Source organism: Talaromyces atroroseus, assembly GCF_001907595.1.
Source record: "Talaromyces atroroseus strain IBT 11181 chromosome Unknown scaffold_8, whole genome shotgun sequence".
Taxonomy (NCBI): Eukaryota; Fungi; Ascomycota; class Eurotiomycetes; order Eurotiales; family Trichocomaceae; genus Talaromyces; species Talaromyces atroroseus.
This window is the reverse complement of record NW_017971440.1, coordinates 1,076,713-1,103,087: the sequence shown is the minus strand read 5'-3', so window position 1 is coordinate 1,103,087 and position 26,375 is coordinate 1,076,713. Positions and strand designations below refer to the sequence as shown.

The window sequence follows — 26,375 nt, the reverse complement described above, 5'->3', positions numbered from 1 at the left end:
TAAGTAGCAAGTAGCTTATGGTAGCCGCAATTTAATTGAGCTATTAAGCATTCACATAACCAAAAAATAAAGCATCAAGTATTAAAATACAGTGCCCACCTTAGTTTCTTTCAGTCTGAAAATTGAGCAGTCCATGCCAGTTGGCCAACACTGTGTAAAGCTCGGGCATACAAGTGCGTAGGGAAGGCCGAAGCGAAAGAACAGCCCAGGCCTGAGCACCAAGGCATCCCGCGTAAGGCTACATAATCGATAAGCGATAATCGATAAGCTCCACCTGCGTCATCGTGTCTCCTTTTTATCAGAAGGAAAGATTATCTTCTCCACTTAAACTGGCCAGAGGATGAACTCTGTTTGCTATGTGCTGGAGGTAGCTGCAAGCGAGATTTGATTCTACCGTGTGCTCGCTTAGCTTGGCCGCCAACGCCTCGAGGTGACATATAGTTTCGCAATTCAGATGAGTAGATAAGACTTGTCTCTCTTTGCTCTTCCCCTCTTGGTAAAGATAAATCACCTTTAAGTCAAGCGTGCATTGTCATAATATAAATCTCATAGAATGAGGACCATCCAATCCGATACAAAGATTCTCATCGTCGGGGCAGGCGCATTCGGCACCTCGGCGGCCTTCCATCTCGCCCAGCGCGGATACCGGTCAATTCGAGTGCTTGATCGGTACGCAACGCCGTCTCGCGATGCCGCTTCCACAGACATCAGCAAAGTAATCCGCAGCGATTACAATGAAGCTTTATATGCTCGTATGGGGATCGAGTCAATCCAAGCATGGAGGACTTGGGACATATTCAGAGGCCTCTACCACGTACCAGGTTGGATTCTAAGTGCCTTTAATCTTTCGGTGCCATTTGTTGAAGGCTCAATCGAGACGTGCCAGCGACTCGGGGTTCAGGGTCTGGAGCGTTTGACGCCGGAGCAGATACGTCAAAGATGGCCGTCGATTACTGGGAAGCTGGATGGTTGGAACGTTAACGTTTGGAATCCCACCGCGGGATGGGCCAATGCTGGCGAGGCCCTACGGCAGATGGCACTTGCTGCGGCAAGGAGCGGTGTTGAATACATCACCGGCGACAAGGGATATGTGCGAAGACTTGTCTACTCACCAGAAAACGTCTGCAAGGGCGTAGTTACTGAAGATGGCTCGATCCACGAGGCCGATCTAGTGATTTTAGCAGCTGGCGCATGGATGCCTAGTCTGGTTGATCTCCAGGGCCAGCTAACAGCCAAGGGGCATTCAGTTGCTCATATCCAGCTTACACCGTCTGAAATGCAGCGGTACGCATCTCTGCCGATTATCGACAGTCTGGAATTAGGCTATTTCTTCCCGCCCCAGCAAGATGGGATTTTCAAGTTGGCGCACAGCCAATTCATCACAAACGTGACTACTGATGCAGTAACCGGAATCACTACGTCGATTCCGCATACTTTTACACAGTCGCCAAACGACGACCTGCCCCTGGAAATTGAAGCTACTATGCGCCGGAACTTACGACGAGTATTTCCTGAGCTGGCTGACAGACCGTTTTGCTATACGCGTCTCTGCTGGGACGCTGATACTGCGGATAGGCATTTCCTTGTCACCCCGCATCCAATCCATAAGGGACTATTTATTGCGACGGGCGGCTCGGCGCATGGTTTCAAGTTCCTGCCCATTGTTGGGAAATATATCGTGGATCATATTGAGGGAACGCTCGATGCTGGGATCGTGCATAATTGGCGGTGGCGGGCGGGGGAAGAAGTTAATACAAAGAATCTGGCGCATTTGGATCCGGAGCTGGAATTATCTGATTTGACGGGTTGGAGGGGACGGAGAGAGCATGGGGCAAGGCTGCAGGCAAAATTATAGTTATACCAACTCGTGGGAAACGAACATTGATAAGGAACGAAACCAGGAAAAGTACCTCCGAGGCAGACTGATTTCTGATTGGTCGATTCCTTTAATTAGCGTTACGAGGGGACAGCCGCGTTCCCGCGTTTTGCATATAGACTTTCAGCCAATAGAATTTATTTCTTTGCTGAGCTGCCTCCAATCAAACAAACCTTATCCTTATCATGCCCCACTGTCGCCATCCAATTATTGTTCGATGAGCGCTATCACAATGTCAACAACGCCCACTCTTATTCTGCCTTGCCTATCAAGATTCCCTTTCATGCCAAGTGAACACATTTTCATAAGTGCAATATGGCATCTGCGTCAAAGCAAGAGAAGACAAACCCACTCTCTCGCACGAGGACGGGCTGTAGAACCTGCCGTGCGCGAAAGGTAAAATGTGATGGTGAGTAATCCATATATCGAATACGAAGATGTATGATAGTCCCCATCTCACATACGGCAGAGCAAAGACCTACCTGTCACCGCTGCATAAACAGCAATTTGAAATGCAATTATGGGTTGCATCTAATCTGGCATGAAGAGTCGCTGTCCAAGGGTGTCTGTCATGGACGGTCTGCGGTTTGGTCAAAGAATGCACAGCAACGCCGGGTAGAGAGGGACCAACAGGGACTATTTAGAGCACAATTAGAAACTGCATCATGGGTTATGAGCAAGTCGAATCAAGAAGTTGACACTCGCAGTGCTGTATTCTTGAATACCACGGCGCATGATATCAAGCTTTATTTTGATTATAGTGGTATCGGCACAAAACAACAAGATGCAATGGAGCGAGAAGTAGAAGGAAGCCAATCAGGAGAAGGAATTATTCAGCATACTCTCTTGCTACCGGTCTTGAGCAACTCGACGCTCGGCAAAGCTCACACACTAGACTGCGATTCAGCCCTGCTTTCCTACTACGAGGCCGTTATATGCAATTCACGCACTTTACTAGATGATGCCAAAAACAATCCGTATCGACATTTGCTTCTGCCCATGGCCATGCAATCCGAAGGACTATATCATGCTACGCTAGCAGTGTCCGCACAGATATTGCATATTTCCGAGCCTCGGTTTCGATTCGCCGCGCTCGAGCATGGACAAACGGCTTTGAAATGCTTAATCTCCAGTATACAGCGGGGAAATTCTGTAGATAGAAATGAGGACTGGTCATGTACAGATATCGATGAGATTCTCGGCCTAGCTCTGATGCTGTGTTGGTTCGAGATTACAGACGGCTGTCGTCCATCGTGGGTCACACATTTGAAAGGCATATATACTTTGCTCAGTCAGCATCAGCATTTTTTCCGCACTGGGAGCAGTATCTCGGAGATTAATCGGTTTTTTAACCGGTATTTTTCGTTTCATTTGGTTCTTGCACGAACTACGTTTCGGATTGAGGATGATATTGCTTCTTTACAGATGGAGCCAGGTATTATTTCCAGACATGGACTTAACAAAAATAACTTTGGGAAGCAGAAATCCCATCCCAATTCATTACACAGTACCGAGAATGGATGCAAAGACCCGGTCTCAAAGTTGACGGATTTCTTATCGCTAGCCATGCCACTCGAAGATCTGGACCAGATCGACTCTTACATGGGCTTCAGTAATTCACTTCTTCTGCTCATCAATGAAGTTGCTGACCTTGCATGGAAATACGATTCAAAATATTCAATGGAAGCTGAGTTACCCCTTGTTCGCGAACAGGTGCAGCGATTGCGATATTCTCTGGAGACATTACAGCAAAAACCGCCACCGTTGTATGGTGCTAGCCATAGTCAGTCTGAGTTTCAGGCTATTTCAGAGGCGAACCGGCTGGGAGCACTGCTGCTTTTGCACGAGGTTTGTGTCTCGCGACTGCAGAGACCTAGTCTTTTCGCCAGAGCAAAACGGGCTTTAGGAACAGCAGAAATGGATCTGGACTGTGTTAAAGAGGAAAGTTTACCCACAACAATAGATGACAAAGCTCAATATATACGCGAGATATTAGATCCCATGATTGAGAATATCGATCGCATCTCTCGCACGGCAGCACTCCCTCTTTGGCCACTTTTCATTGCCGGGTGCTGTGTTACTTCGGAAAGGGATCGGATTACTGTTATTAGTATATTTGAGAAAACGGAGAAGTTGAAACGATACGGTGTATGTGCAAGCACCCCTTTCCTTTTTGAGGAGTATAGATTTGTCTAATCTTGGTATGCTTCTATATACTTATAGAATATCACTCTAGCAAGAGAGGTCATTGAAATGATTTGGCGTCAACGAGATCTCGGCGTGCAGGATGATCGGAAACGACGACACACTGCCAGAGCTAAGGATTCGTTTCCTGCTATGAATATGGGCAACATAGCTTCTATGAAACGAACTTCTATGCCGCCTTTCGAGTGGGAACGCGCTTTGTTGATGATGGGCGGATTGAAGTTGAGCTTGACATGATTTGCCAATGTCTCATTCAACTCATGAAGTACGGGTTAAGGTGCCCTGATCGATAACAAGCTGTCCTCGTGGTGATACTATCTGATCTGATCCGATGTTTGTCTGTGTTTTCAAGCATTCGCGTATAGGGTTACGCCCTTTTAGTTCGGACAGGGACCGACGCCCATAGATCGTTTTTATGTGTATGGAATGCGACTCAAAATGATATCCAATAAGTATGAATTAAAATGTAAAGTAATACAGATAACTCCTCGCAATAAGTACAGAACACAAGAAGACGTGCTAGACAGGAGACTTGAAGGAGTAAGTCGAAGCACGATTCTGGCTATTCTCTCTCGGCGATGAAGGACCGACATGTTCGTTTACTGGCGAACGGATACTCATTTCCTCATCGACTTCAACGACAATATCGGTTTTCACTGTCACAGCAACACCACCGGTGTTTCGAGGGTTATTCCCACCACGTGCAATCATTGCGTTGTTATTGTCGATGCTCGACGGAGGAATACCCGTTCGTTGGATTCCGTTTCCGACTTCGTCGTTATACGTTGTGAGTAGGCAGCTGTCGTCGAAGAGGGATTTGTCTGGATCTCGCCGACTATTTCTGTTGAAGCCTCGAGGTTTCAATTCGTGCTGTTCAGCGCTGTTTTCGTCGTTTGAGTAGTTCTGGTTGTTGCTGGAATGCGATCGGCTCCATGGATAGCCGCCATCGCGTCGCATGTCGACAAAGGTTCGTAGGAAGAGACGGATGACTGGTGCGCAAGTGGCGATGAGAATGGCATAGTTTTCTATTCTGTCTTTGTGTTAGTGGAAGTTGGAGTCGTGCTTTTTGGGCTATTAGACATACTTAACCCAGAGAATGAACGAGACGACGTTGTCTTGAAGAAATTAGTTGAAGCTTCTCATCGATAGGAGGAGCGGCTTAACGCACAAGTAAAATCAGATCTATTGCCCAGTGATTGAAGGAGCTAGTGTTCAGTCAGTAAAGATTAGACTAGCCAGTTTCTTCTGTGAAAACATACATAGGTTTTGACAATAGACGCCGCGCCTGAGAGAATAAGCGGTCTGGTAATAAAATCCCGTCAGCCTTAAGTCAAATACATGGAGAATATAACATACCCAGAAAGAGTCAGCGTCTGCCATATTCGGCGCGATCGGACATTAGGGCTAATCTTGCCGAATTGTGTCCAGACAGAGACTCCAGGATTGCGGTGTAGCGTTTGTAGGAAGAACTGCCAGAGTTCAAATGCCGAAATAACAGCGAGATACAGATCAATGACCGTGTTGAATCCTGTGCCTCAGTCAGCCATCATACACCACTAGGGGAGAAAGATTCTAAGGCATCTTCCTACCTCCCTGTACGTATCCAATTGTTGTCTGCACGTTTGGTGATTGACATTTCACCGATCCATCAGACGGAAGGGGATCCCACATGTAGTGAAAATACCTCGTCCGGTCCGCCTTTATTAGGGTTTTAGAAGTATGAAAAAAATTGACTGGTGGCCAGAGCACTCACAGGTCGATACGGATATGGTCCGCATTGCACTGCTATCTGAACAATCGTGATCGAGTTGACAATGATCTGGATGATCATACATGCAATTATAGAAATGCGCAATCGCCGGTTGCTATGAGCAAAGCACGACAGGAGAAACCACATCATTCCCGTTCTTGATATCATGGCAGCCGCGACAGCTAGATTTATATCAATTATCAGCAGGGTCTCAATTTGTTACCCCGGTTTCTATCGGAAAAACATACCGCACGGCTGTGAGGCGTAGTCATATCTCAATGCTTGTATCTTCTCCTCAGCAGATAGGTAGTAGAAATGTCGTCCCAAACCCCATGTATAGCTATCTCATTGAAGAAGTTAGCGTATTTTCGGCCATGGTGGACAAGTTAAGAGAATGGCTTCACCTCCTACCTTTTCTGTATCAAACTAATGTGCAAGATATCGGTCACAAATCCAAAGCCAAAGAACACATCTTCCAATCCCCATATCCGCGGTGCTGAGACCTGTGGCAATCCCCATCGTACCCAGGCTTTCATTGCGAATCTGAAAATCAGGACGACGCCGACGAATCCGGTAAGCACCTAGATAAAAGATTATCAGTTGATAGAACTTGAGATATTTAGGTACTGTCTGTCATGCACGCACCCAGCAAGCTCTAATAACGTCGGTTCCTTTTCTTCTAATCAATGTCCAGTTCTCCATCAACGAATGTATAGTAAGGGGGCCTTACCGATATTCACATCGGCTCCGTCAGGTCGCGGGATCTCCATGCTCGAGCAAAGCTGTTAAAAGACAACAAGAATTTGTGCTCGCTACACGACCCGTGAGGACGAGGTTCCGGAAATTGGACGAGACAAATATGCTTCCTTTTCTATTCGATCACAACGGCCGGGCCTTGGTTTCATTGTGGAATCATCCGAGCCGGCGAAAAGACGACAGCCCGGTTTAATCGGTTCCAATTTATTTCGTTAAACAATAAAGCCGCAAAACTCAAAAGAGTTTAGAATATAAGACCTGTGTTGCGATTTACACAATGAACCGGTACGAACCGGTGGAACTTGGGGAGTGAGAGGAGGCTTTACTAATCGAGGAGGTATGAACGCTTTTCACTCGGGTCGCTTATTTGCTCTGCCTTCTACGTACATACGTACTAATGTTATGTGTCTGCAAAGAGGAATGGATTATGGTGTACCGGCTAGGTATGAACATTGCACATCATAAGCTGGCTGCTAGGGATAGAGGAGAATGATGGATCAAGCGCTTGTACGGGCTGACAGGACTGACAGGAAACTCCATGCTTCGTGGAGGAGAGAGGCTGCGATAGTGTGTTTTCCCCTTGCAATTGGCTAGTGCGAAGGCGACTGACTTGGTAGAAGAATGTGGTGACTATAGCAAGGAGGTTTGTCTTGATGCAAGGGGTGCCGAACGTTTCCGTGGACGGACCTACTTTTGGTCTCCTTTCGTTGCTCATTAAGCCTCCAGCTGTGTGTCAGGAGACGGGCTTCTGCATTGCCCTTTGTAATCAATGGTTATGAACCCTTAATATGTATCCCTCCTTCTCGGCATCGCTGCAAGATAAAAGTCTGAAGAGAAATTAGTGAAACTTTGTCACCATTCATGAAATCTAAGAGTCAATCGGTTAGGGTTTCTGAAAACTAAGCTAGATCTGCTGTGGCTGGTAGATGGATCTTCAGAATTCCACGCAATTAGTCTAGAGTCAAAAATGGCGCACCTCCATTCGACCTAGGTACAGTGCGGCATTGGTGTTCTTGTGCGTAGTAAAATGTAGTGGCACCTATGGCCAAGGTCAAAAGATAGTTCTGTGCACATATATGTACGCGGAATACCGGATCAGGGCGAATGTGATGTGTAAAAGGAGAGGTATCGACTATGATCGCCCTTGCAGATTTGCACGCATGACTTGACAATGTGGCATACATTGCATTGGTATCATGTGTTTCTAGATTGGAAATTAATAAGTGGCTAGCCAAGCGAGTAGTTACGCCATTCTCATGCTAAACTCAAGTCAGCGCATTGAAATAAATGTCTCTTACATCTATCTCCTTGTTACAACCAATAAATTCTTGTACTCGATTTGATCAACCTAGCTAGGCAATAGGCAACTCTTTATAAATTATTCCTGGATTGATAGAAAGCAATTCACAGCTTTTTCATCTCAATCAAGCCCTCGCCCGCCGCAGGATATGCTTCGAAAGTCACCTTCAAGCCACACAATGCTGCCAGCCGCTTCCATTCCGAGCTGGCTCGTAGTCGACCACCGTACAGAGTAATCATGGTTGCATGCATCTTACCATAAGCTTTATTCTTGGTGAATTCCTGAATAATTAACCGGGAATACGGAGCCATTGCCCTCGACACTTTCTGCATCAGCTCCAAAGCGTCTAAGTCAGGCAAGTTGTGAAAAATATGAGTCAACGAGTAGTTCAAGGCACCCTTGACTGGCTGTGGAGTTTCGCTCTGGAAATTCCATTCCATCTGCGTGACTTCTGGCACACTGCCGATGTCTGGGTTGAACTCCTGCAGCACCAAAGCCGACGTGTCAAGACATGGATATGCTTCCTTGAGCTCGAGCAGCATCTCGCCTCGTCCACCTCCAATATCAACCCAGACCACTGGGCTTTGTGTCCCCGTCACGGCGCTGTCCAGATCGTAGCCAAGGGCCTTGACACGCTCGGGCATTTTGCCGAATTTTCCGAATTTGCCTACCATGAATTGATTGAAGCTGTCCATGCGGCCCTGACGGGACATTATCGAGTATGTATGTTCTTTCGCAAGCTCGTGTTCGCCTAGCAGCATGTATCCGTACTGGGTCGGGGTGTCCAAAGCTTTGAATGGATACTCGAATTTGCTGTCTATTAACTTCCGCATTAAAAATGCTCCTGAGAACATGGGCTCGGTGGTGCTGGATTGCGTTCTGCATTAGCAAACAAGTTTACTGCGCGTCGAGAGTTTGAAGGCATACAAGTGAAGAGCGCCGTGTTGAGCTGATGGCAAAGAGTGCATGTGTCGAGTGATGCTGTTCGCCTCGTAGACGTCATCTTCTACTAGATTAACAAGCCCTAGAGAAGACATAGCATAGAGTGTATCATCTAATATAACTATCAGTCAGGATACGCTGTAGTCTCTCCGTGTAGTGTATCATACGAGTCAATTGAGGACCTGAAATCGATTAATTAGCTACCACTGTATTAATTTCGGCCCGGTCCTTCGGACAGGAAAACATACACAGCGGTGATTGTTCTATTTCTTCAGGACTCCGATCCACATTCCGCGTATCAGTGATTTGTTGCGAGGTCACCGGTTTGCCGACTTTGACCAGTGTCGAGAAGAGATCAAAGTAAACAGCAACGGGAACGAAGCTCAGGGCTGCCGTCTGTGATACCGGTTGATATCAATATAGGTATTGCTAGAGGCTACAAGAGTGATCAATAAACTAAACTCACTACTGTCACTGTAGCTGCAAGAACTGCTCCATCAGGTGGACTCATGTTGACTGAATCTCGGGGCTTCACAACTCAACGAATAAATTCATTTTCATACACTCTTTTATAAGATCCCAACAAATTCTTTTTCTTTTTCTTTTCGTACCAGCAGAATGGATTTCAGCATGGCAACTGTCCCGTGGCGATACTCGCGTGTGATAGTGCCATGCAAGGGGGGCTGCTCGAATTAAGTCCGTGAGTTAGGGCTAATCCGCCCACGCGACGACAAAGTTGACGGGTCTATTCTCTGTTTATTTAACATATACTCATTCCTCTCGTACTTCAGTTCTGAAGATAAAAATTAATTTGGATGGTTTAAGAGTTATAATTATCTCATAGTATCGTACCTAGTTGATTACGTCGCACTGCATGAGCGTTGACCAGATGCAATCAATTATCGTGGCCATACAGACAGACTATACAATTTAATCGATAGATACCAAATCCTAGCGCCGATCAGTATGATATGATAGGTCGCAATGTTGGGTGCCTTTTGCCTTGTTCCAAGGGTTTGGTTTTCGAGTTACTCAGCCCTCATCCCTAGATAGATAGCCACATTCTCCATCCATCCATCGGTCCGATGGCCCAAGGAGTCTTTTTTCTTTCTCTTTTCACTTTTGGAGGGAGGCTTTAATAATTTCCCGCCATGTCCTGTTCCTTACGATTGCTGTGCGTGAAATTGATGAATTACGAGCATGTCTGATTCTGCATGCGTGCTTTCAAGGTGAAAAACAGTCTACTGACTGTATGATGTCAGGCTACATTTTTCTTACCTCGAACCTTGCAAAAGCATACGTACTCTTTGCAAAAATAAGATTTGATCTAATAAATGCATGCATAGACGCCCACTCACTTCCAAGCTATCAGGGTCGTGAGGTTAGGTACATATCTCACTCTCATTGAGTTCTACCTAACCCTAACTAACAACTCTAAACACCTTTTTGGGACGTTAAGTTTCCTCCCTGTCACTTTGTTCGTCCCGACCTTTTGCTTTTTCTATGACAGAGTCAACACTTGAACAGCAGCCATAGATAACAAAAAATTACCTGTCTTTCTTTCCCTCTTTTTTTCCAGGAACCCATCGTCGGAAAAATAGGCCTACACGCCATGTGGCTATAGTTTTAGGTTTCAATGCAGCTCAATCACAACTGTCCGGCAAACCATTCTTCTCTATGCCATGTGGATGATTTGAATAAATAGCAAGCCTGTTTATTTGTGAAGAGTGAGATTCATTAGGCGGAATCCCTTCCTTGCTTGTCTTTAAGTCCTTTCTTCATTCCCAACGTACTTGCCTCGTCAATACTTGGCTTCACTCTTTTGTTCATTCTCACATTCTTTCTCTGTATATATACACGCACATATATTTAAACTCCTACACTCTGTACAAATTTTGCACAGCGACTCGGCATGGACACAGGTTTCAAGACTGACCATACTACGAGCCCCGATGTCTTCCTACCATCCCTCAACCATGCACCCAGATACAAGTTCCACGGCATCAAGAGCCCGAGGGTTTTTGACAAGGCAAACCCTCGAAACTGGACCCGCGCAAAGAAGCGGCTGTTATTCGCAGCGCTGATTTCCAGCTCTCTGCTAGCGGATGGGTATGATAAGAGCTGTGTATGATTCTAGAGGCGACGAAACTGATGCGAGTGTCTGCAGGGCGATGACGTGGGGAGCAACACTGATTGTAACCCAAGCTCAGGATTGGAATATCAGTGTCGACTACTCATCGACCAGCATGAATTATGGGATTCTGCTTCAGGGGTTCGGGGGTATATTTGCGGTGCCCTTTATTGAAGCGTATGGGAGGTAAATCTCCTGCGCGCTCGGATGGATCCTATAGAGAATGCAGGCTTACGTTTGTATATCTTCAGGCTCCCGGTTTGGTTCTGGACCCAGGTCGTCACAATGTTCATGGTGCTCGGTGCCACTTTGTCCACGTCCTGGACCATGTTCACCACCTTTCGATCTCTTCAGGGCTTCTTCGGGACTGTTCCACAGGTAGTCGGTCTCTCTATTATCCATAACATGTACGAGCCGGAAGACTGGCCGCATATGATTAACATTTGGTACGTTTGTGCCGTCCGTCGTCGTCAATACACATCTATAACCACTAATGCTCGAGTACTAGGGCAACAACCTTTCTAGTCGGACCATTCCTCGGCCCTGCATTGGCGGGATACATACTCGTGGGCAGCCGGAATCAGTGGAACATCTCCTTTAGCGTCCTAACCGGGCTCTATGCTATTTCCACGCTACTAATCATTCTCTTCGGACGTGAGACCTACTACAATAGCAGCAGCAGCAGCAGCAATCATAGCGGGCAGGCGCGGGTGCATCATTATCATCCGGTCCTGTCAAAAATCTGCTCCTTCATCGGAATCTCGTGCAATAATAACAACCATGATGCCGCGTCTCTGCCCATTGCCAAACGCCATACACTACTTTCTCAATCTACTACTTTGCTCAGGCTGATTTTCAAGGTCCCGCTCTTGCTGCTTGGCATTGCGGTTATGATTAATTTCTGCTGGCCGATTGGCATTACGACGACGGTCGATACATTTCTGCATGCGCCGCCGTATCTGTTTGATAATGTCCAGGCTTCATCGATGCGTTTTGCGGGCGTCATTGGAGCTTCGAGCGGTGCGTTCCCTTTTTGACTTTCCAGATAAACAAATCTGAACGAATGATTATAGGATACATATTCGGCCATTTCTTCAACAAGTGGATTTACAATTATCATCATGTTCATCTTCAGTTTACCCGCAACAACAGCAACAACGACAACGACAAAGCCCCAGAAAACAATGACTTGGGAAGAATCGCCTCTGAGAATAGCAGCAGTCTGCATATTGATGCTTTCGTCTCTCCAAATTCCTATACCTGGCGCCCAGAACACCGTCTCCATGGTGTCTGGTTCCCTATCGTCAGTTTGGCCGGTGGCCTGGTCACATACGGCTTGACACTCAATTATAACAAGAGCTGGATCGGACTGGCTTTTGGCTGGATCATGGTTGATTTGGGCATGGTTGCTAGTACCGTGTAAGTCTTCCTCCTTTCCCCCTCATGCTTCACTATTTTCCGGGAGAAAGAAGACTAAAACATGGCCATTTATTTGCATAGAGCGATAACAGCCTACGCACTCGAAGAGTTCCCTTCTCACGCAACGCCCGTCAGCGCAATTATCAACATGTGGCGCACTTGCGGAGGGTTTTCGGTCGCTTATTTCCAGGCTTCGTGGATAGCGAGGGATGGGGTTGGAGTTGTCTTTGGTGTGCAGGCGGCTATTGTTGTGGTCGGTGCGGTGTTGACGATTGTGCCGGTTTTTGTGCTTGCTGGACGAAAGAGGTGAAGCACAGTTTCAGACTTGAACTGGTGTATTGGTGTCATGGTTAGTTAGAACGCTGCTCGGGATGTGGTGAGTTTTTGCTAATATAGTTGTTATTGTGAGTTCTAGAGGATGTGTAAAAATGTGATTTAGTCAAGCTGCTAAGAAATTCTTGTTCCGAATGCTGGTGTGCTGAGTCGCAAACACTTCAGTCATCATTTTTGTAATATATGTACTGGATGAAAGATTAAAGTAGCGTACAGTTCCCATGTTAAATGGACATGGTCGAGTATGGATGGAATCTCTTTGCATAATAAAGCTCAACATTCAGACTTCAATTTCCATGAAATTGGTAGTAATAGAATTGCTGTGGGTATTATCGTGGGATAGCAAGTAGTGCTATAAAATTGAAACGGAAAGAGACGCCAGAAGCAACTCAGCTAGGCCCCGTATCATTCTTCTGGCCAGCCTGGAATGTCTCTGGGAAAAATCCCGGCGGGGGCCAAATATCTGCAATTGACATGGCCGTCGGCAGGACGAGAGGTCGTGACCCAACCAGCCGGTCTGGGTCATGGCAGAATGCTTGAAAAGTGTTATCATCCATAAACCCAAATTCTCGCAGTCCTTCTTGGCGACTATTTGCCCAATCTGTTGTGTCAATATATGCCAGGTCCTTAAATATTGAATCCAGGTCGTTGGGTGATGACGATGCTTCCTCCGTCATGTACGATCCCCCTGCTTGCTGCTGCTGCTGCTGCTGGCCAATATTATATCCCCTCGGACCAATGTTATTAGGCTGTAGGATTGCTGATTCAGGTGTCCCTGCTTGTGTTTGTTGATTGAGTACCTGCCCAATGTTGTTAGGTTCTGCTTGAGATGGTGGTAGCGGTGGTGGTTTGCCGCCTCCCATCAGTTTATCGAGGATGTGGGCAGCTGTTTGTTCTTGGCTGGTGGGTTCTGTGCTAGGCGAAAGAGTCATGATATCACCGCCAGGTTCTGTTGGTGTCTTATATATACCATTTGTCGGAATTGGAAAAGGATTGGCCACACTAGTACTAAAGCCAGGATTTTGGACAATGGCTGAACGAGACCCAAGGTCGACAATAGGATGGCTGACTTTGGCTATGTTGTCAAACGGCAATGCCTTTGACTCTAGGTTCTGAGAAGAGTTTGGAGCATGAACATCTGCGTTCGCAGCTTGTCTTTGCGGCAATGAGGAATATGGTTCAGGCGGATTGAACAGAAGAGACCTGACTGTCTCATTTAGTGTCCCGAAAACGGGCCACGGTGATGAGACTTCAGTGAGCTTCTGAGAAAAGATACTTATCCACTTAGGGACGGGGAATCCAGCTGGCTCCAGTTTTGATCGTACGGACGAAACGGACTCTAAAATCGATCGCAGCGGGAACTCGATCAATGGTGGAATCCCACATGCTTGGAAATTCTCCACATGATGCGATAGAACGTCCAACGTTCGATAAAGTATTTTCTCGATTCCATCCATAGCAGTCTGGCTGACCCCCTGCATAAACTGGCCTTGACTTAACTGCCTAGTGTAGAGAAACAAGAGCGTTGCTGCATATGTCAGGTGGAAATAGCTTTGATGGAGGAGCAAAGCGGATCTGTTCTGGGCGTCGTCCCCTTCGGCGCCAATCAAACGGCAATTTACCGGAAGCTGGTCGTCAAGTGCTCTGAGGTCAAGCAGTATTTTTTGAATGAAGACATGGGCATTTGTAGCTTGCGGAAAATCCCAAGCAATTCTATTTAGCACGCTGGTTAATTCAAACAAACGATTAAAGTAGCTGAGAGCCAGTAAGGGGCCGCGCGGTGGTGCGTTTCTGCTCTCAAAGGCAGCGCGGGAGGGTAGCACGTCAACCCAAGAATTCCATTCTTCGAGGCCATCTTCTTCTAGGCGTCCCGCTAGTGCTAGGTCGATCCCTCTCAGACAAGGCGATCTCGAAAGACGGACAGAGAGTATGGAGTCAATGATAAAACATCCCATATAAACGGCTGTTCTTTGGCGCGATTCGTCCGACCTGCGAGAATCTAAAGTCTTCGATAACTCCATGGCTTCGGCCATTCGTGCGGCTTGTCCGCTCAACAGCCACGCCGCAGTCCAGTCTTCAAACCCTACATTTACCAGCGTGAGCAGCAACAGAGCCTGTACATGCCCAAGATCAAACCGCTCCTTTTCAGAAGGAATAAGGCCGCGCGCTATCTTATAGTACTCCCGGGACTGGGCTAATGGGTCATGTATGAAAGTATCATGTGGATTCACGCCCGAATGTTGCTGGCCCGTTGTGTAGCTTAAAATTGCCCAGAGAGCGGCATGATCTCCTGAGTTTGTCGGTGTGTTCCCCAGGTGGGGTGCGCCATTCGCGTACAAGTAAGAAGCACGGAGCATGTTATGTTTTGGGATGATTGGAAACCATGGATGTGTTTGTGAGAAATACGTTTCGATTAAACCCGAAGTGTGAGGCGGCAATGGCAAAACCTGAACATTTTGTATTTTTCCAGGCAAACTGCTCTCGGCAGCTGATGATAATCTCGGCTTCTTGGCTATTGGGGACAATGATGATGGGTCGACAACTCTGGGGCCGGCTACTCCAACGGAACCTGGGTCACGGCCAACGCGAAACCCCCACTGGCTTGATGCTCCCAAATATGAGCCATCGTCTTCTTCTTCGCGTGGCCTTTTCGCTGGCGATTGTGAGTCTATGTCTCCCGGGGACAACATCTTTTCCAAAGCTCCCCACAGACGACTTGTCTTCCACACGTCGTGCAGATTATCCGAAGCAGCTTCATCAGTCCACAGCTGCATCAGACGATCGCGTCGGCCCTTTGAGCGATCCGTGGCACCGATTAAGGCCAGCATTGTTTCTTCAAATCCTTCGATGTTGCAAATTGACAGCGCCCATAGTTTTTCTAGTCCTCGCACATATCCCTCGGGCAGCCCGCGCTTCCTCGCATTGGGGTCGTAGGAGCAAGTCTGGCCGGACGCTTTGCAGGCTGAGCATGACGGACGTGCTCCATCGCATTTGTCCTTTTTCGTGCGACAGCGATCGCAGGCGCGCGAGACCCTTTTCCGGCGAGGGCCTTTTATATCCGAACCCTCATCCATGGAGGGCCACCGAAGCTCCTCGGTGCATGGCAGTACTTGGAGAGGCGCGCGTGGAGAGGTCTCTAAGTTATAATCGGCAATTCACAGGACGAAGCGATGGAGTCAAACCCTGCTTGGTTCTTCACGGGAATGCGTTTGTTAGGTCGGGCGAAAGATGTATGTATGAGGAGCGTCGGTCAGCGCAGGAGCAGGGCAGGCTATTCGACTGCTTTCGGCGGAAGAAGAGAGGCTGTGGTGTAGACCGAAGATAGGTCGCGGTTGTGGAGGAGGGATCGTGACGGAGGAAGGAGCATCAACCGAGCCTTACCATTCAGGCGCCGCTTGCCCGCCTCCACATTCTTGGCAAGGCTAATGTAATAAATACATAGGAAGTAACAAATAGTGATAACGCCGCCAGCGTGCTTTTATTTTGGCTTTGGATTATATATTTTATAATGTATAGGGGGCGGCAGCTATACATGCATAAATACATACAAGGTCCATCATAAATAACATAATGCATGTGCGTGTATGTGTATGTGTATGTGCTATGCATCAAACCGCAAATTTATATAAGAGCAACCTCATCATCGCTGCGCAGCGTAGCATTCTATAACCCCGCCCTAGAAGTAACTAAACAGTCATCATGCTTCTTCTCACAGTGTCCTTATAGGCCTGTACATTCCCGACTCCGTGCCTACGTAGGTAGGTACAGGTACATCAAGGAAAGAGAGTCACCTGACCGCACACCCTGTCGCTCGATTGGGCAGTGGGTCCTTCCCCGCGCGGGTCAACTTCGGACGAGGAGAACCGAATGCGCATGAGGTCGCTTTGCTTCTCGCTCACCACGCACCTAACCTAGTTCTATGCACACACACCACATGCGTCGCGCCATCCATGTTCCTTCCAGCGTGACTTGTCGCTTCCTGTCGAGGGCATAGAATGACTAAGTTCTAACTACGACACGGACGGACACGCCCACCAATGTCTCCCCAGCTGTCGTCGAAGCGGGCCTCGACCAAACTGCACTTGTCGAACACGCCGCCCTCTAAGCGAAGCTTCGCGCCCGACGCGTCCCTGGTCTTAGTGGGCATCCGGGGCTCGGGCAAGCGCTCCCTAGGATTCATCGCCGCCGCCGCGCTGAATCGCCGGTTTATCACGGAGGACTATTATTTCAAAGAAGCCACGGGTCTCACGCGCCATGAGTTCTTGCTCCAATTCGGCAGCCATGAATTCCAGCGGCGGGACGTCGAGGTTCTCAAGATGATGCTTGATAACAACCGGACGCAATGTGTGATTGAATGTGGGCTGGGCAGTTTGACGCGCGTTATTCAGGACCATCTTCGTCGCTATTCGCTCACGAACCCCGTGGTGTATATCCTTCGGGATATGGATCAGATTCAGCGCCTGCTACAGTTACAGGACTTCTCCGTGAAGCGTCTGGGAAACGGCGACCCCTACCATCGCACGTGCTCCAACTTTGAATACTACAATCTAGAAGAGCGGATTCCTGCTGATCTACCACGGGATGAGGGAACTCCAGATCGCCGCTCGGTGACTTATTCATTCAAGCTAAAAGACGCCAAAGAAGACTTCACCCAGTTTGTGCGTTTTATCACGGGAGCAATGACCACTGATCCCGGGTTGGACTCTCCTTTTGTTCTGCTAGAAACGCCCCCCGAAAAACGATCGTACACTCATGCCATTTTTCTTCGACTATCCGCCCTCAACAATAACCTAGTGGATGTCGCAGAACTAGAGTCTGGTGGTGATGCTATTGAACTCTGTATAGATGCATGGAATCCAGGAGCCGTAGCCGCCATTGCTAAGCATGTATCTGTATTACGCAGGATAGCAAAGCTACCAATCATCTATTCCATCGACGTAGACACGCTAGCTATTGATCCACGCAGTCCCGACGCCAACCAGCCGGGTGATACATACTACCAGATGCTGGAGCATGGCCTTCGTCTCGGTGTTGAATATCTCGTCATTCATCTGGATCAAGACCACATGCGCTTGGCTCAGGTGGTTCAAAGCAGGGGAATGACTAAAATCATTGGACATTACAATCTGGAACATTCATCGAGAATCTCCTGGGAAGATGAAGCCTGTTTATCAATCTACCTCGAAGCAGAGCGCCTGGGTTGTCAGCTCGTCCGGATTGTGAACTCCGCTACCACTAGGGAAGAGAATGACTCGGTGCGCAAATTTATTGACCGTGTCAAGGCGCTTTCGGGCACTCATCCACCAATCATTGCGTTTAATCTGGGGGCGATTGGGCGAAGCTCCCAGGTGTTCAACAGCAATCTAACATCAGTCACACATCCTGCTATACCACCTTCCGCGCAAAAGGAGAAAGATCCCCAATTAACATCACACGATGCGGTCCACGCCTTGGTTCAGAGTTACATGCTTGACCCGCTCAAGTTTTACATTCTTGGGGCTAGCATTGCTTACAGTATCTCACCGGCAATGCACAATGCTGCTTATGCTAGCTGTGGGTTGGCTCATGTTTATCGTATTCCAGAAGCACCGTCGCTTGCTAAATTAGATGAATGGCGGCATGACCCCCATTTTGGAGGAGCTAGTGTTGTTCAACCGTGGCGAGTCCACGTAGCGGGCCAACTACAATATAAAAGCCGCCATGCAGAGGCAATAGGTGCAATCAACACGGTGATGCCGTTGCGAGCGAGTGCGAATAGACACATCTATCCGCTTTCTGAGCAAGCCAGTCGACGAAACGAGGCTGGGCAGATTGCTGCTTGGTGGGGAGAAAACACTGACTGGATTAGTATAATGGTCTGCTTGCGCCGCAATCTATCTCCCAGAAACGCCATCAGTCCGGTTCGCACCACGGGGCTCGTGATTGGAGCAGGAGGGATGGCTAGAGCAGCCATTTACGCTATGCTACAGCTAGGATGCCGCAAGATATTCATTCTTAATCGGACGTTATCACGGGCAGAGGAGGTTGCAAGGCATTTTAATTCGTGGGTGGCCTCATCGCACACAGACTCGGATGCGGCAGTCCGTGTTCTGCGCTCGGCGGAGGAGCCATGGCCCTCTGAATTGGCGTTCCCTTCGATGATTGTCTCTTGTGTGCCGGAAAATCGGATTCAGGGTCAGCCACCGGCGAACTTTGTCATGCCGGTTCAATGGCTGGGCAGTCCATCTGGTGGTGTTGTTGTCGAGGTAAGCTTATTTGATTACGACCATGCTTTCACAAACCGAGAAACTAACCGGAGAAATTGCTTTAGTTGGCCTACAATGCCCTAGAGACTCCGCTGGTTCGCCAGGTGCGCCAGTATAGAGAGGAAACTGCCATGCCGTGGGTTTTGGTCGACGGTCTCGAAGTCGTTGCGGAGCAGGGCTTTGCACAGTGGGAACTGATGACCGGCCGCAAAGCACCACGTCGATTGATGATGACAGAGGTGCTGCGCAATTATGTGGGAGAGAGCGGGTCGCTTGATGAGAAAACGATCAGGGCCAGGTTAGAAAGTTCGGCATGAATCGGACTGTATAGTTATTAGCATATAGATGGCGTTGGGTGGGCTATTCTGGGACTCGCGTCGGCGCTATCTATATTCATCTATTTTGTTTAGGAAGTACTCCGTGTCTACGATGAATTGTCTGTTTGCATCGATAGGAAGTTTTCAATAGGGTCGAATACCGGCTTATACAAGGGTCAATCATTTAATTGGCTGGCAGCTCTCCGGTGCCTGAGTTAGCGACGGCCCCCGCCGCTGCTAAACGCTTAGTGGCCGGCGCTTAATTCGCTCTCCGCAGCGCTGCCACTTCAACTTCACCTCACTTCACTCACCCTCCCCCTTGCTTCCTTGCTCGCGCCTCACGTATTGTTTCACTGCTCTGCGTGGTTGAGAGAAGTCTCGAAACACGGCTTTTCTTCTCTCAAGGTTGTGCACGTCATAGAGAATTTCTGATACGGACAAGAAAATCAGCTCGCCACTAATCAACTTCGTACCGACGGCGCTAGCTTCAGGTTAAAGTCAGAACGTTAAACTCAAAAGCATCCTTTCACAAAGGATGATGCATATTTCAGACGCAAATGCCTTCACTCCATCGACAGCAGCTCTGAAGAAAAGGAAGCGAGATGTGGTTGGTGGTGGACCTGCAACATGCAATCAAGAAAATGTCTTGCAAGGGTGAGAGAGAACGCCTTGACTATTTCTCTTGGATGGTCGACGTGCTAATATTAGATGCAACTGATAGGAGCATCCCCGCTTACCAGCTGGAGTTTCAAGATATGAACATGCTCTCGGCTCCCCCTCGTTTCAATATTGAATCAGCTACACCTACATCGACGACGACATCGTCTCAGCGACAATGGCTATCCTTAGGAAATAGTGCTGCACCAGAAATGCAGAAGAAACGGAGAATCCTACAGCCACATTCCCATAATCAATATCATCAACAGCAACCACAATCGCAACTTCGGCCCCATTCTGGTAGTCCTGCTACTCCAAACACGGCTAGTCATTACCCTCGTCACCAATACCAATGTCACAGCCCGAGAAAACCTAGTCCACCAGCATTGATGATACCACTCTTCGACCGTCGGCGGGACTCGGAATTCGCCTCGACTCCGACACTGGATGAATACGATTCTGTGTCACCTCGGACAACGACGATCTGTCCCCGAGAACCTTCGGCATTGCCGCCCCCGGTGCTGAGGCCATGTCATGTGTGCCATCGCAAGCCGTCGACGAAAGTCATGCTAGATGCATATGCGGACTGCGAACTGTGCGGACAGCGGGCTTGTTATATTTGTTTGCGAGAATGCAATTCTTTGAACTGTCACAACGGCTCAACTACTACTACTACTACTACTACTACTACTACTACTTCCACACCGGATGAATATGACGACAACATGATGCGATGTACCGACATCAGACGCGATGATGGATACCTCCATACAAGACCATATTCACGAATTCGGGGCAATGAAAACGGGACTGAGAAAATTCGACACAGAAAAGTCTGCTCGTGTTGCGCAGTTGAGGGATTGACAAATACAGGTGAAGAAATTGTCTGGTGTTTGGACTGTGTACGGAGAGAGGAGACAAATCATCAACAAATGTGGCAATGATCCTTCTTTTATTTTTTCAACTCCTACCTATACCATGATTTTTCTTGCATTTTGCCCCGTTTTTTCTACTGTTGTTCAATTGCATACGGACATATCTCCCAACCATGTTATGAAGTATAATTTAATCCCCCCTATGACCTTGTTTATTGTCCACTGGCGTTCTGCACGACTTTGCATATTATATCAACATTATCTTTCCGCAACTTCTTTGGCATTATACCTAGTATAGACTTTTCGGTTTTTTTTTTTTTTTTTTTTTTTTTTTATTATTGAACAAATCTTCCTCGATAGCCTATTTCCATAGTTCATTTCCAGCCATGCATGAAACGATCATTGAACTCAAAAAAACAAAAAAAAAAAAAGAAAGGGAGAGAACGAAGAGACTTTTTCTTTATACAAGTATGTTAGTACTCCGATCAATTTTAAACAATCAACCGACTCTTGTACTTCAGATATGAAATAAGAAAGCATATCAATTCCAAGACGAATGAAGAATGTCTACCGTCCAAATCTAAAACTCGCTCGAGCATACCGCCACAAACCCCGTAAGAATCCCTGATATTCGACCGCCTCTTCATCATTCCCAGCTGCAATACTACTCGTCTTGTCCCCCGTGCAAAATATCTCGGTTAGCCGCACTTGCCAGGGCGGATATCCGTCGAGTTTGACGTACGGACCGAAGATTATGAGGAGGTCTGGTTCGGGTTTGACGGGGTGGAAGAGGGAGGACGGGAGCATTTGATCTACTCCCTCCTTGCGTAGGTGTTCGTTGGTGGTCGGTGGGGAGGAGGAAGATGATGACGGAGAAGAAGAAGGATGGGAAGTGATATCGCTAATTTCGGCGTCGATGAGCTTTGTGCTAATGTCGTTGGGTGACAGTTTGCCGTTTTGGGCCATCTCCGTTAGGGTTTTGGTCAGGTCGACGAGGGTTTCGCGCCCGTCGGAGTGAGAGAGGAGGAGGACTGTTAGGGATGTCTGTTTTGGTGTTGATGCTGTTGTGCCGGTTTGGTTTTGGCTAAAAGTAGATGGGCAATAGGCGCTGTGGTGAGGAGCAAAGATTCGGAGATGGGGTTGGTGCGATGGAGAGCCGTAGTAGAGAGAGAGCTTGTCGGAGATGACTTTGTGGAGGGTGGAAATATACGATTTGAGGATTCCTGTAGTCTCATAATTAGCCATAGATAATAAAACAAAAGTATAAAAGAAAAAGAATATATACCCGTCTTTTCATATATACTCAAAACTGGAATACCGGCGCACGTTGTCCATGCCGCGAGCTCCGCAGCCTCATCCATCAAGGTATGCAAGGCGTCTTCCTCGGTCTTGCGCAGCTTCAGCAAAACACTCAGGTGCTCCGGCAGACGATCTAGGGACTTGACATCCTTTGCAATGATTTCCGGGGAGCGGTGATGGTAGTATGTAATAGCCAATATCCGATCTGTCACGGCAACAATGGTCTGGGAGATGCGGATGTAGAAGCCCAGACATAAATGGATGATGAGGTAAATGAGGCGGTGGATCTGGGATTTGATGAATGTGCGAAGTGGCTTCTTCTGCTTTGGTTTCGTCTTGGTCTTCTTCCTCTGGTCTTTGCTGTTGTGGTTTCGTGAAGCCAGCTGTGGTTCGGGGAGGTAGGGCTTGAGGAGCTTCTCGCGCTCCGCGGCAGAGAACCGGTTCCCACGAAGACGAACGTCTTCGCGGAAGAGGTCGACGTCCTTTGATGAGACCATGGGGCGTATCACAAAGTTTTTATACAAGTGAGAAAAGAGCGAAAGGCGAGGAGAAACAGACAGGCGATGCCGTGTTCGTTGCGGTTGTCAGGTTTCAAATTATTCTGCCACGTTGTTTCTGTTGTTGCTCCCGTGGCCGCCGATGATGACGTCGCCTGCTGGCTTCAACATCACAGTTGCAGCTATTCGACTACCCAAATTGATATGTTTATATCTACGTGAGATGAGATGCTCCAGACAGTGTTATCAGGATAGGCGACATGAGATGAAAAGATGATAGCGTTTCGAGTTTTCTCTCTCAGCCCAGCTCCGATACAAAGCCGACGTCTGCGCGCTGCATACTTGATGGCATTTCATATGCCACTGTGTATTATATGAGAGAAGACAGCTGCAGGGGCATAAACAGACACAGATAGCAACCGGGATAGGATAAACAATGACATTGTTACAGGTAATCAAAGGTGAACGTGCTGCTGGTGTAGGATTGCAGAATGTGGGCGGTGAGCCCAAATGTATGTAGGCTACATATCTGGCGGACAACGAGGGAAGCTCCAGACACCGTGAACGACACCAACCACACTGTGCTGCCACTCGATAATGGAGATAACAGCAGCAGTTCTTTACTAACTCTACTAGATACTCTACTCCGAAACATCCCACAAACATATGCGCGCGGGGGGTCGTCGTTGACACAACATGCCCGACAGCTCGTCCGCGAGCTCGCATTCTCGCCAACTGTCGCGAACCCTCTACCCCAAGGGCCCCAGCTTCAACCTCGAGTACTTCTCAGGCCGCGACTACATCGTCAAGGACTTTGTCGAGTCGCTCTCCGACAGCGCCATCGCCAACCGCAGGTCGGCTGGCGGGGCCGCTGGCACAAACACGCCGTTTGATCCGAAACCGCTTATCCGCACCTTTGAGCATGCCCAAGGCAGCCTGAACGATCTGCTGGGTGATTTGGAAATCAAGGAAAATGAGCTATCGGCAGCCGTACGAAGAGCAGAGGCCCAACACACGCAGAATTTGAATACGCTGGGGAGAAAACTTAGTCATACAATCGAGTCGTTTCAGAAATTGGATACGTCGCTAAATGGAACTTCACTCTCGAACGGCGCTGATAGCAATGTGGCCGTGGAAACCGGCAAGAGGTTAGAGGAGCTTGAACGGCAACGGCGGCGTGCGTTGGATGCGCATTTCTTGATTGAATGCTGGGATGAAGTCAGCAATCGGGGTGATACCACGAAGCTTGAAACGCTCCGCATGTCAGGGAATAGCGAGGGGAAACTCCGGGCTGCGCATATTGCCAAGCAGTTGTTGCGGATCAGTCAGAGACTTGATCCCAAGAGCTGGAACGACACCTCTAATAATCATAATAATAATAATGGAAATGGCCATTATGCGAATGGTGCAATGCTGTCTCCTAACCTGGGTGGAAACGGACATATGAATGGGCATGCAAATGGGAATGGGCATGTGAACGGAAATGGCAACAATTTTCCCAAGGAGGATACCAGGGTGATCATTGAGAAATTCTCAGAAACACTTGAAAAGGATCTGCTCAAACAGTTTGACGACTTCTACAGGAAAGCAAACTTTGAAGGCATGCAGGAATGTGCGTCGGTTCTTCGCGACTTCAACAGTGGCGCGAGTGTCATTGCCTTGTTCGTCAACCAGCATCAATTCTTCATCGACAGGAGCCAACTTATGACGGAAGAAGTGGGCGGAGATGCAGAAGCATGGGAAAAATTGGCAGACCCGGACGCCGAACCACCAGGCGTCGAGCCCAGCTTACAGTCCTTGGTTGATGACGTGAAGGTTGTCGTACAAGACGAGTCCACCATCATCCGTCGCGCATTTCCTTACTACGACGAAGTGCTCAGCCGGTTCTTACAAAGAGTCTTTCAGCAATCGATCCAGCAGAGACTGGAGATGGTACTCGAAAAAGCGAGTAGTGTCTCCTCTCTTGCCTTTTTACGGTCACTTCAGAGCTCGCGGAGTTACCTCAACTCTCTGGTAGACGACTTAAAGACCCATGGGCTGACTGAGGCCCCTGATCCGATCTCGTCTCAGACAGCGCTGCTCCTCGATCAACAACTAGAAGAGTTATTCATTCCATACTTCGTGGGATCGTCTTATATCGAGCGCGAAAAGCGTAATCTAGAAGAGCTCTACACATCGCTACTGTTCAAGTTCACGGCATTCCATTTAAGACGCAAGAAGGCAGCTACGAGTACTTTCATGTCGTCATTGGCAAAAAGTGGCAGTGAGCTTCTTTCTTCTGCTAAAGAGTCGTATCTATCTCGACTCGAAACCTCGGATTCTACACCTACGCAGCGACAGGTGCTGCTGAAAGTCGCCGGTCTGCGAGATTCGGGAGAAATGGGGAAACAAGTTGAACCTGAATTCACTGAAGACGACGGCTTGCTTTCAGTCACGTTTGCAAAACGTATGTTGAAGTGGTTGGCTGAGGGAGTCGGACGTGGGTTGGAATTGAGCGTTAGCAGCGAAACGCCCAAGGACGTTGCTTCGCTGCTGAATTTGCTTTTGGCAACCATGGCAGAGGGATATGTTGAAATCGCATTGGATGCGGCGCTCGACGCAGCGTCGGTGCAGGAGAGTGCCAAAGCCGAGCCTGATTTCACGTATCTGCATACTCTCCGGGGAGCTGTCAGTGTAACGCATTTGATGTTGACGTGTATTAACACAGTGCTCATCCCTCTAGCGGCGAACAATGTGACTACCCGTCGAGATATGGAGAAGAAGACCAATGCGGCAGTGAATCGAATCGAGGATAAAATCAATGCGATTGAGCAGCGCACGATTGATGTAGCGTTGGCGTGGGTGGCGAAGCTGTTGGGGGGACAGAGGAAGAATGATTTCCGCCCAAAGGAGGGCGATGGCTCGACGGCATGGCTCGAGATGCTACAGACGCCGGTAAGTTTAGTTTCCTGCCTTTATCACTTCAAAAGCTAATTTTATGTTCAGACGTGCGAGACCATCTGCACATTCCTGACCCAGCTGCACAACACAATACTCACATCCCTACCAGCCAGCGGGTCCAATCTGCAATGTCTCCTGACCGAACTTGCGCTGGGCATCCGCGGTCAAATCCTCGAGCATTTCCGGCGTTTCCAAGTAAACGGGCCAGGCGGTCTCATGGTCACAAAGGACATGACTCGATACACCAACCTGCTAAAGTCATGGGATCTGGAATCAGAAGAGATCAAATCTGCTATTGACGTGCTGCTCGAAGTCGGCAGTTTGTTCGTGATTGGGCCAGAGGCGCTGCGCGAGAAGTTGCGAGGTGGCGGTGGTCCTGCGGCTAAGAATAACAATAACAATAACAACGATGGTGCAACGACTGCTCCTGCTGGACGACCTGCGCCGGCGAGCGATGTGAGCGCTGGATTCGGCCTTTCGGTGCAGGATGTCAAGGCGTATGTGATGCGGAGGGTGGATACGAATACGCTCGCGATGCAGAGTGTGCTGGGTTAGTTTGGTATATCTTTTTTTTTTCTTTCCCTCTTGAAATCTATTCGTGTACATATCTATACCCTTTGATGAGTCAAAAACAGTTGGATTGCTCTACTTGGTTTTTAGATGCGTAGACATACATCCCTACCTCTAGGTAGCCAGCCACCTATCCCAGCCAGCCAATATTGGAATATGTAATAATCAGAGTCATAGAAAATAAATCTTATATATGTGCACAACCTAAGCAGGTAGCACATGCTCGACTCTTTCCCCCGATACGTTCACCGTCCACTAGAATT

At 48.2% G+C, this 26,375-nt stretch overlaps 8 protein-coding genes across 8 annotated transcripts, besides 1 other annotated feature; 4 read left to right on the top strand and 4 right to left on the bottom strand.

Annotated features, from left to right (window-relative positions):
* Positions 1-553: 553 nt before the first annotated feature.
* UA08_06294 (hypothetical protein) lies at positions 554-4,318 on the top strand (the record flags this gene model as incomplete). Its single annotated transcript, XM_020268602.1, has 3 exons — positions 554-1,805; positions 2,325-4,024; positions 4,100-4,318. 3 exons carry the CDS (start codon positions 554-556, stop codon positions 4,316-4,318), a joined length of 3,171 nt encoding a protein of 1,056 aa, XP_020118620.1.
* Positions 4,319-4,600: 282 nt separating this feature from the next.
* Positions 4,601-6,601, bottom strand: UA08_06293 (hypothetical protein; the record flags this gene model as incomplete). The annotated part of the gene is made up of 11 exons (XM_020268601.1): positions 4,601-5,111; positions 5,166-5,196; positions 5,250-5,286; positions 5,341-5,383; positions 5,438-5,609; positions 5,671-5,779; positions 5,835-6,013; positions 6,080-6,171; positions 6,243-6,412; positions 6,477-6,502; positions 6,562-6,601. The coding sequence occupies 11 exons, from the start codon at positions 6,599-6,601 to the stop codon at positions 4,601-4,603; spliced, it is 1,410 nt and encodes a 469-aa protein (XP_020118621.1).
* Positions 6,602-7,991: 1,390 nt separating this feature from the next.
* On the bottom strand, positions 7,992-9,340 carry UA08_06292 (hypothetical protein; the record flags this gene model as incomplete). The annotated part of the gene is made up of 4 exons (XM_020268599.1): positions 7,992-8,754; positions 8,815-8,911; positions 9,078-9,225; positions 9,296-9,340. The coding sequence occupies 4 exons, from the start codon at positions 9,338-9,340 to the stop codon at positions 7,992-7,994; spliced, it is 1,053 nt and encodes a 350-aa protein (XP_020118493.1).
* Positions 9,341-10,741: 1,401 nt separating this feature from the next.
* On the top strand, positions 10,742-12,689 carry UA08_06291 (hypothetical protein; the record flags this gene model as incomplete). Its single annotated transcript, XM_020268598.1, has 6 exons — positions 10,742-10,954; positions 11,040-11,146; positions 11,212-11,406; positions 11,469-11,980; positions 12,034-12,379; positions 12,461-12,689. 6 exons carry the CDS (start codon positions 10,742-10,744, stop codon positions 12,687-12,689), a joined length of 1,602 nt encoding a protein of 533 aa, XP_020118494.1.
* Positions 12,690-13,101: 412 nt separating this feature from the next.
* Positions 13,102-15,786, bottom strand: UA08_06290 (hypothetical protein; the record flags this gene model as incomplete). The annotated part of the gene is made up of 1 exon (XM_020268597.1): positions 13,102-15,786. The coding sequence occupies one exon, from the start codon at positions 15,784-15,786 to the stop codon at positions 13,102-13,104; it is 2,685 nt and encodes an 894-aa protein (XP_020118618.1).
* Positions 15,787-16,749: 963 nt separating this feature from the next.
* On the top strand, positions 16,750-19,274 carry UA08_06289 (hypothetical protein; the record flags this gene model as incomplete). Its single annotated transcript, XM_020268596.1, has 2 exons — positions 16,750-18,957; positions 19,023-19,274. The coding sequence occupies 2 exons, from the start codon at positions 16,750-16,752 to the stop codon at positions 19,272-19,274; spliced, it is 2,460 nt and encodes an 819-aa protein (XP_020118619.1).
* Positions 19,275-20,593: 1,319 nt separating this feature from the next.
* Positions 20,594-20,634: a repeat region (Identified by RepeatMasker using a combination of RepBase library and repeat library created with RepeatScout).
* Positions 20,635-21,373: 739 nt separating this feature from the next.
* UA08_06288 (hypothetical protein) lies at positions 21,374-22,602 on the bottom strand (the record flags this gene model as incomplete). Its single annotated transcript, XM_020268595.1, has 2 exons — positions 21,374-22,029; positions 22,092-22,602. The coding sequence occupies 2 exons, from the start codon at positions 22,600-22,602 to the stop codon at positions 21,374-21,376; spliced, it is 1,167 nt and encodes a 388-aa protein (XP_020118617.1).
* A 696-nt stretch (positions 22,603-23,298) lies between these two features.
* UA08_06287 (hypothetical protein) lies at positions 23,299-26,097 on the top strand (the record flags this gene model as incomplete). The annotated part of the gene is made up of 2 exons (XM_020268594.1): positions 23,299-25,536; positions 25,588-26,097. 2 exons carry the CDS (start codon positions 23,299-23,301, stop codon positions 26,095-26,097), a joined length of 2,748 nt encoding a protein of 915 aa, XP_020118492.1.
* Positions 26,098-26,375: the final 278 nt, after the last annotated feature.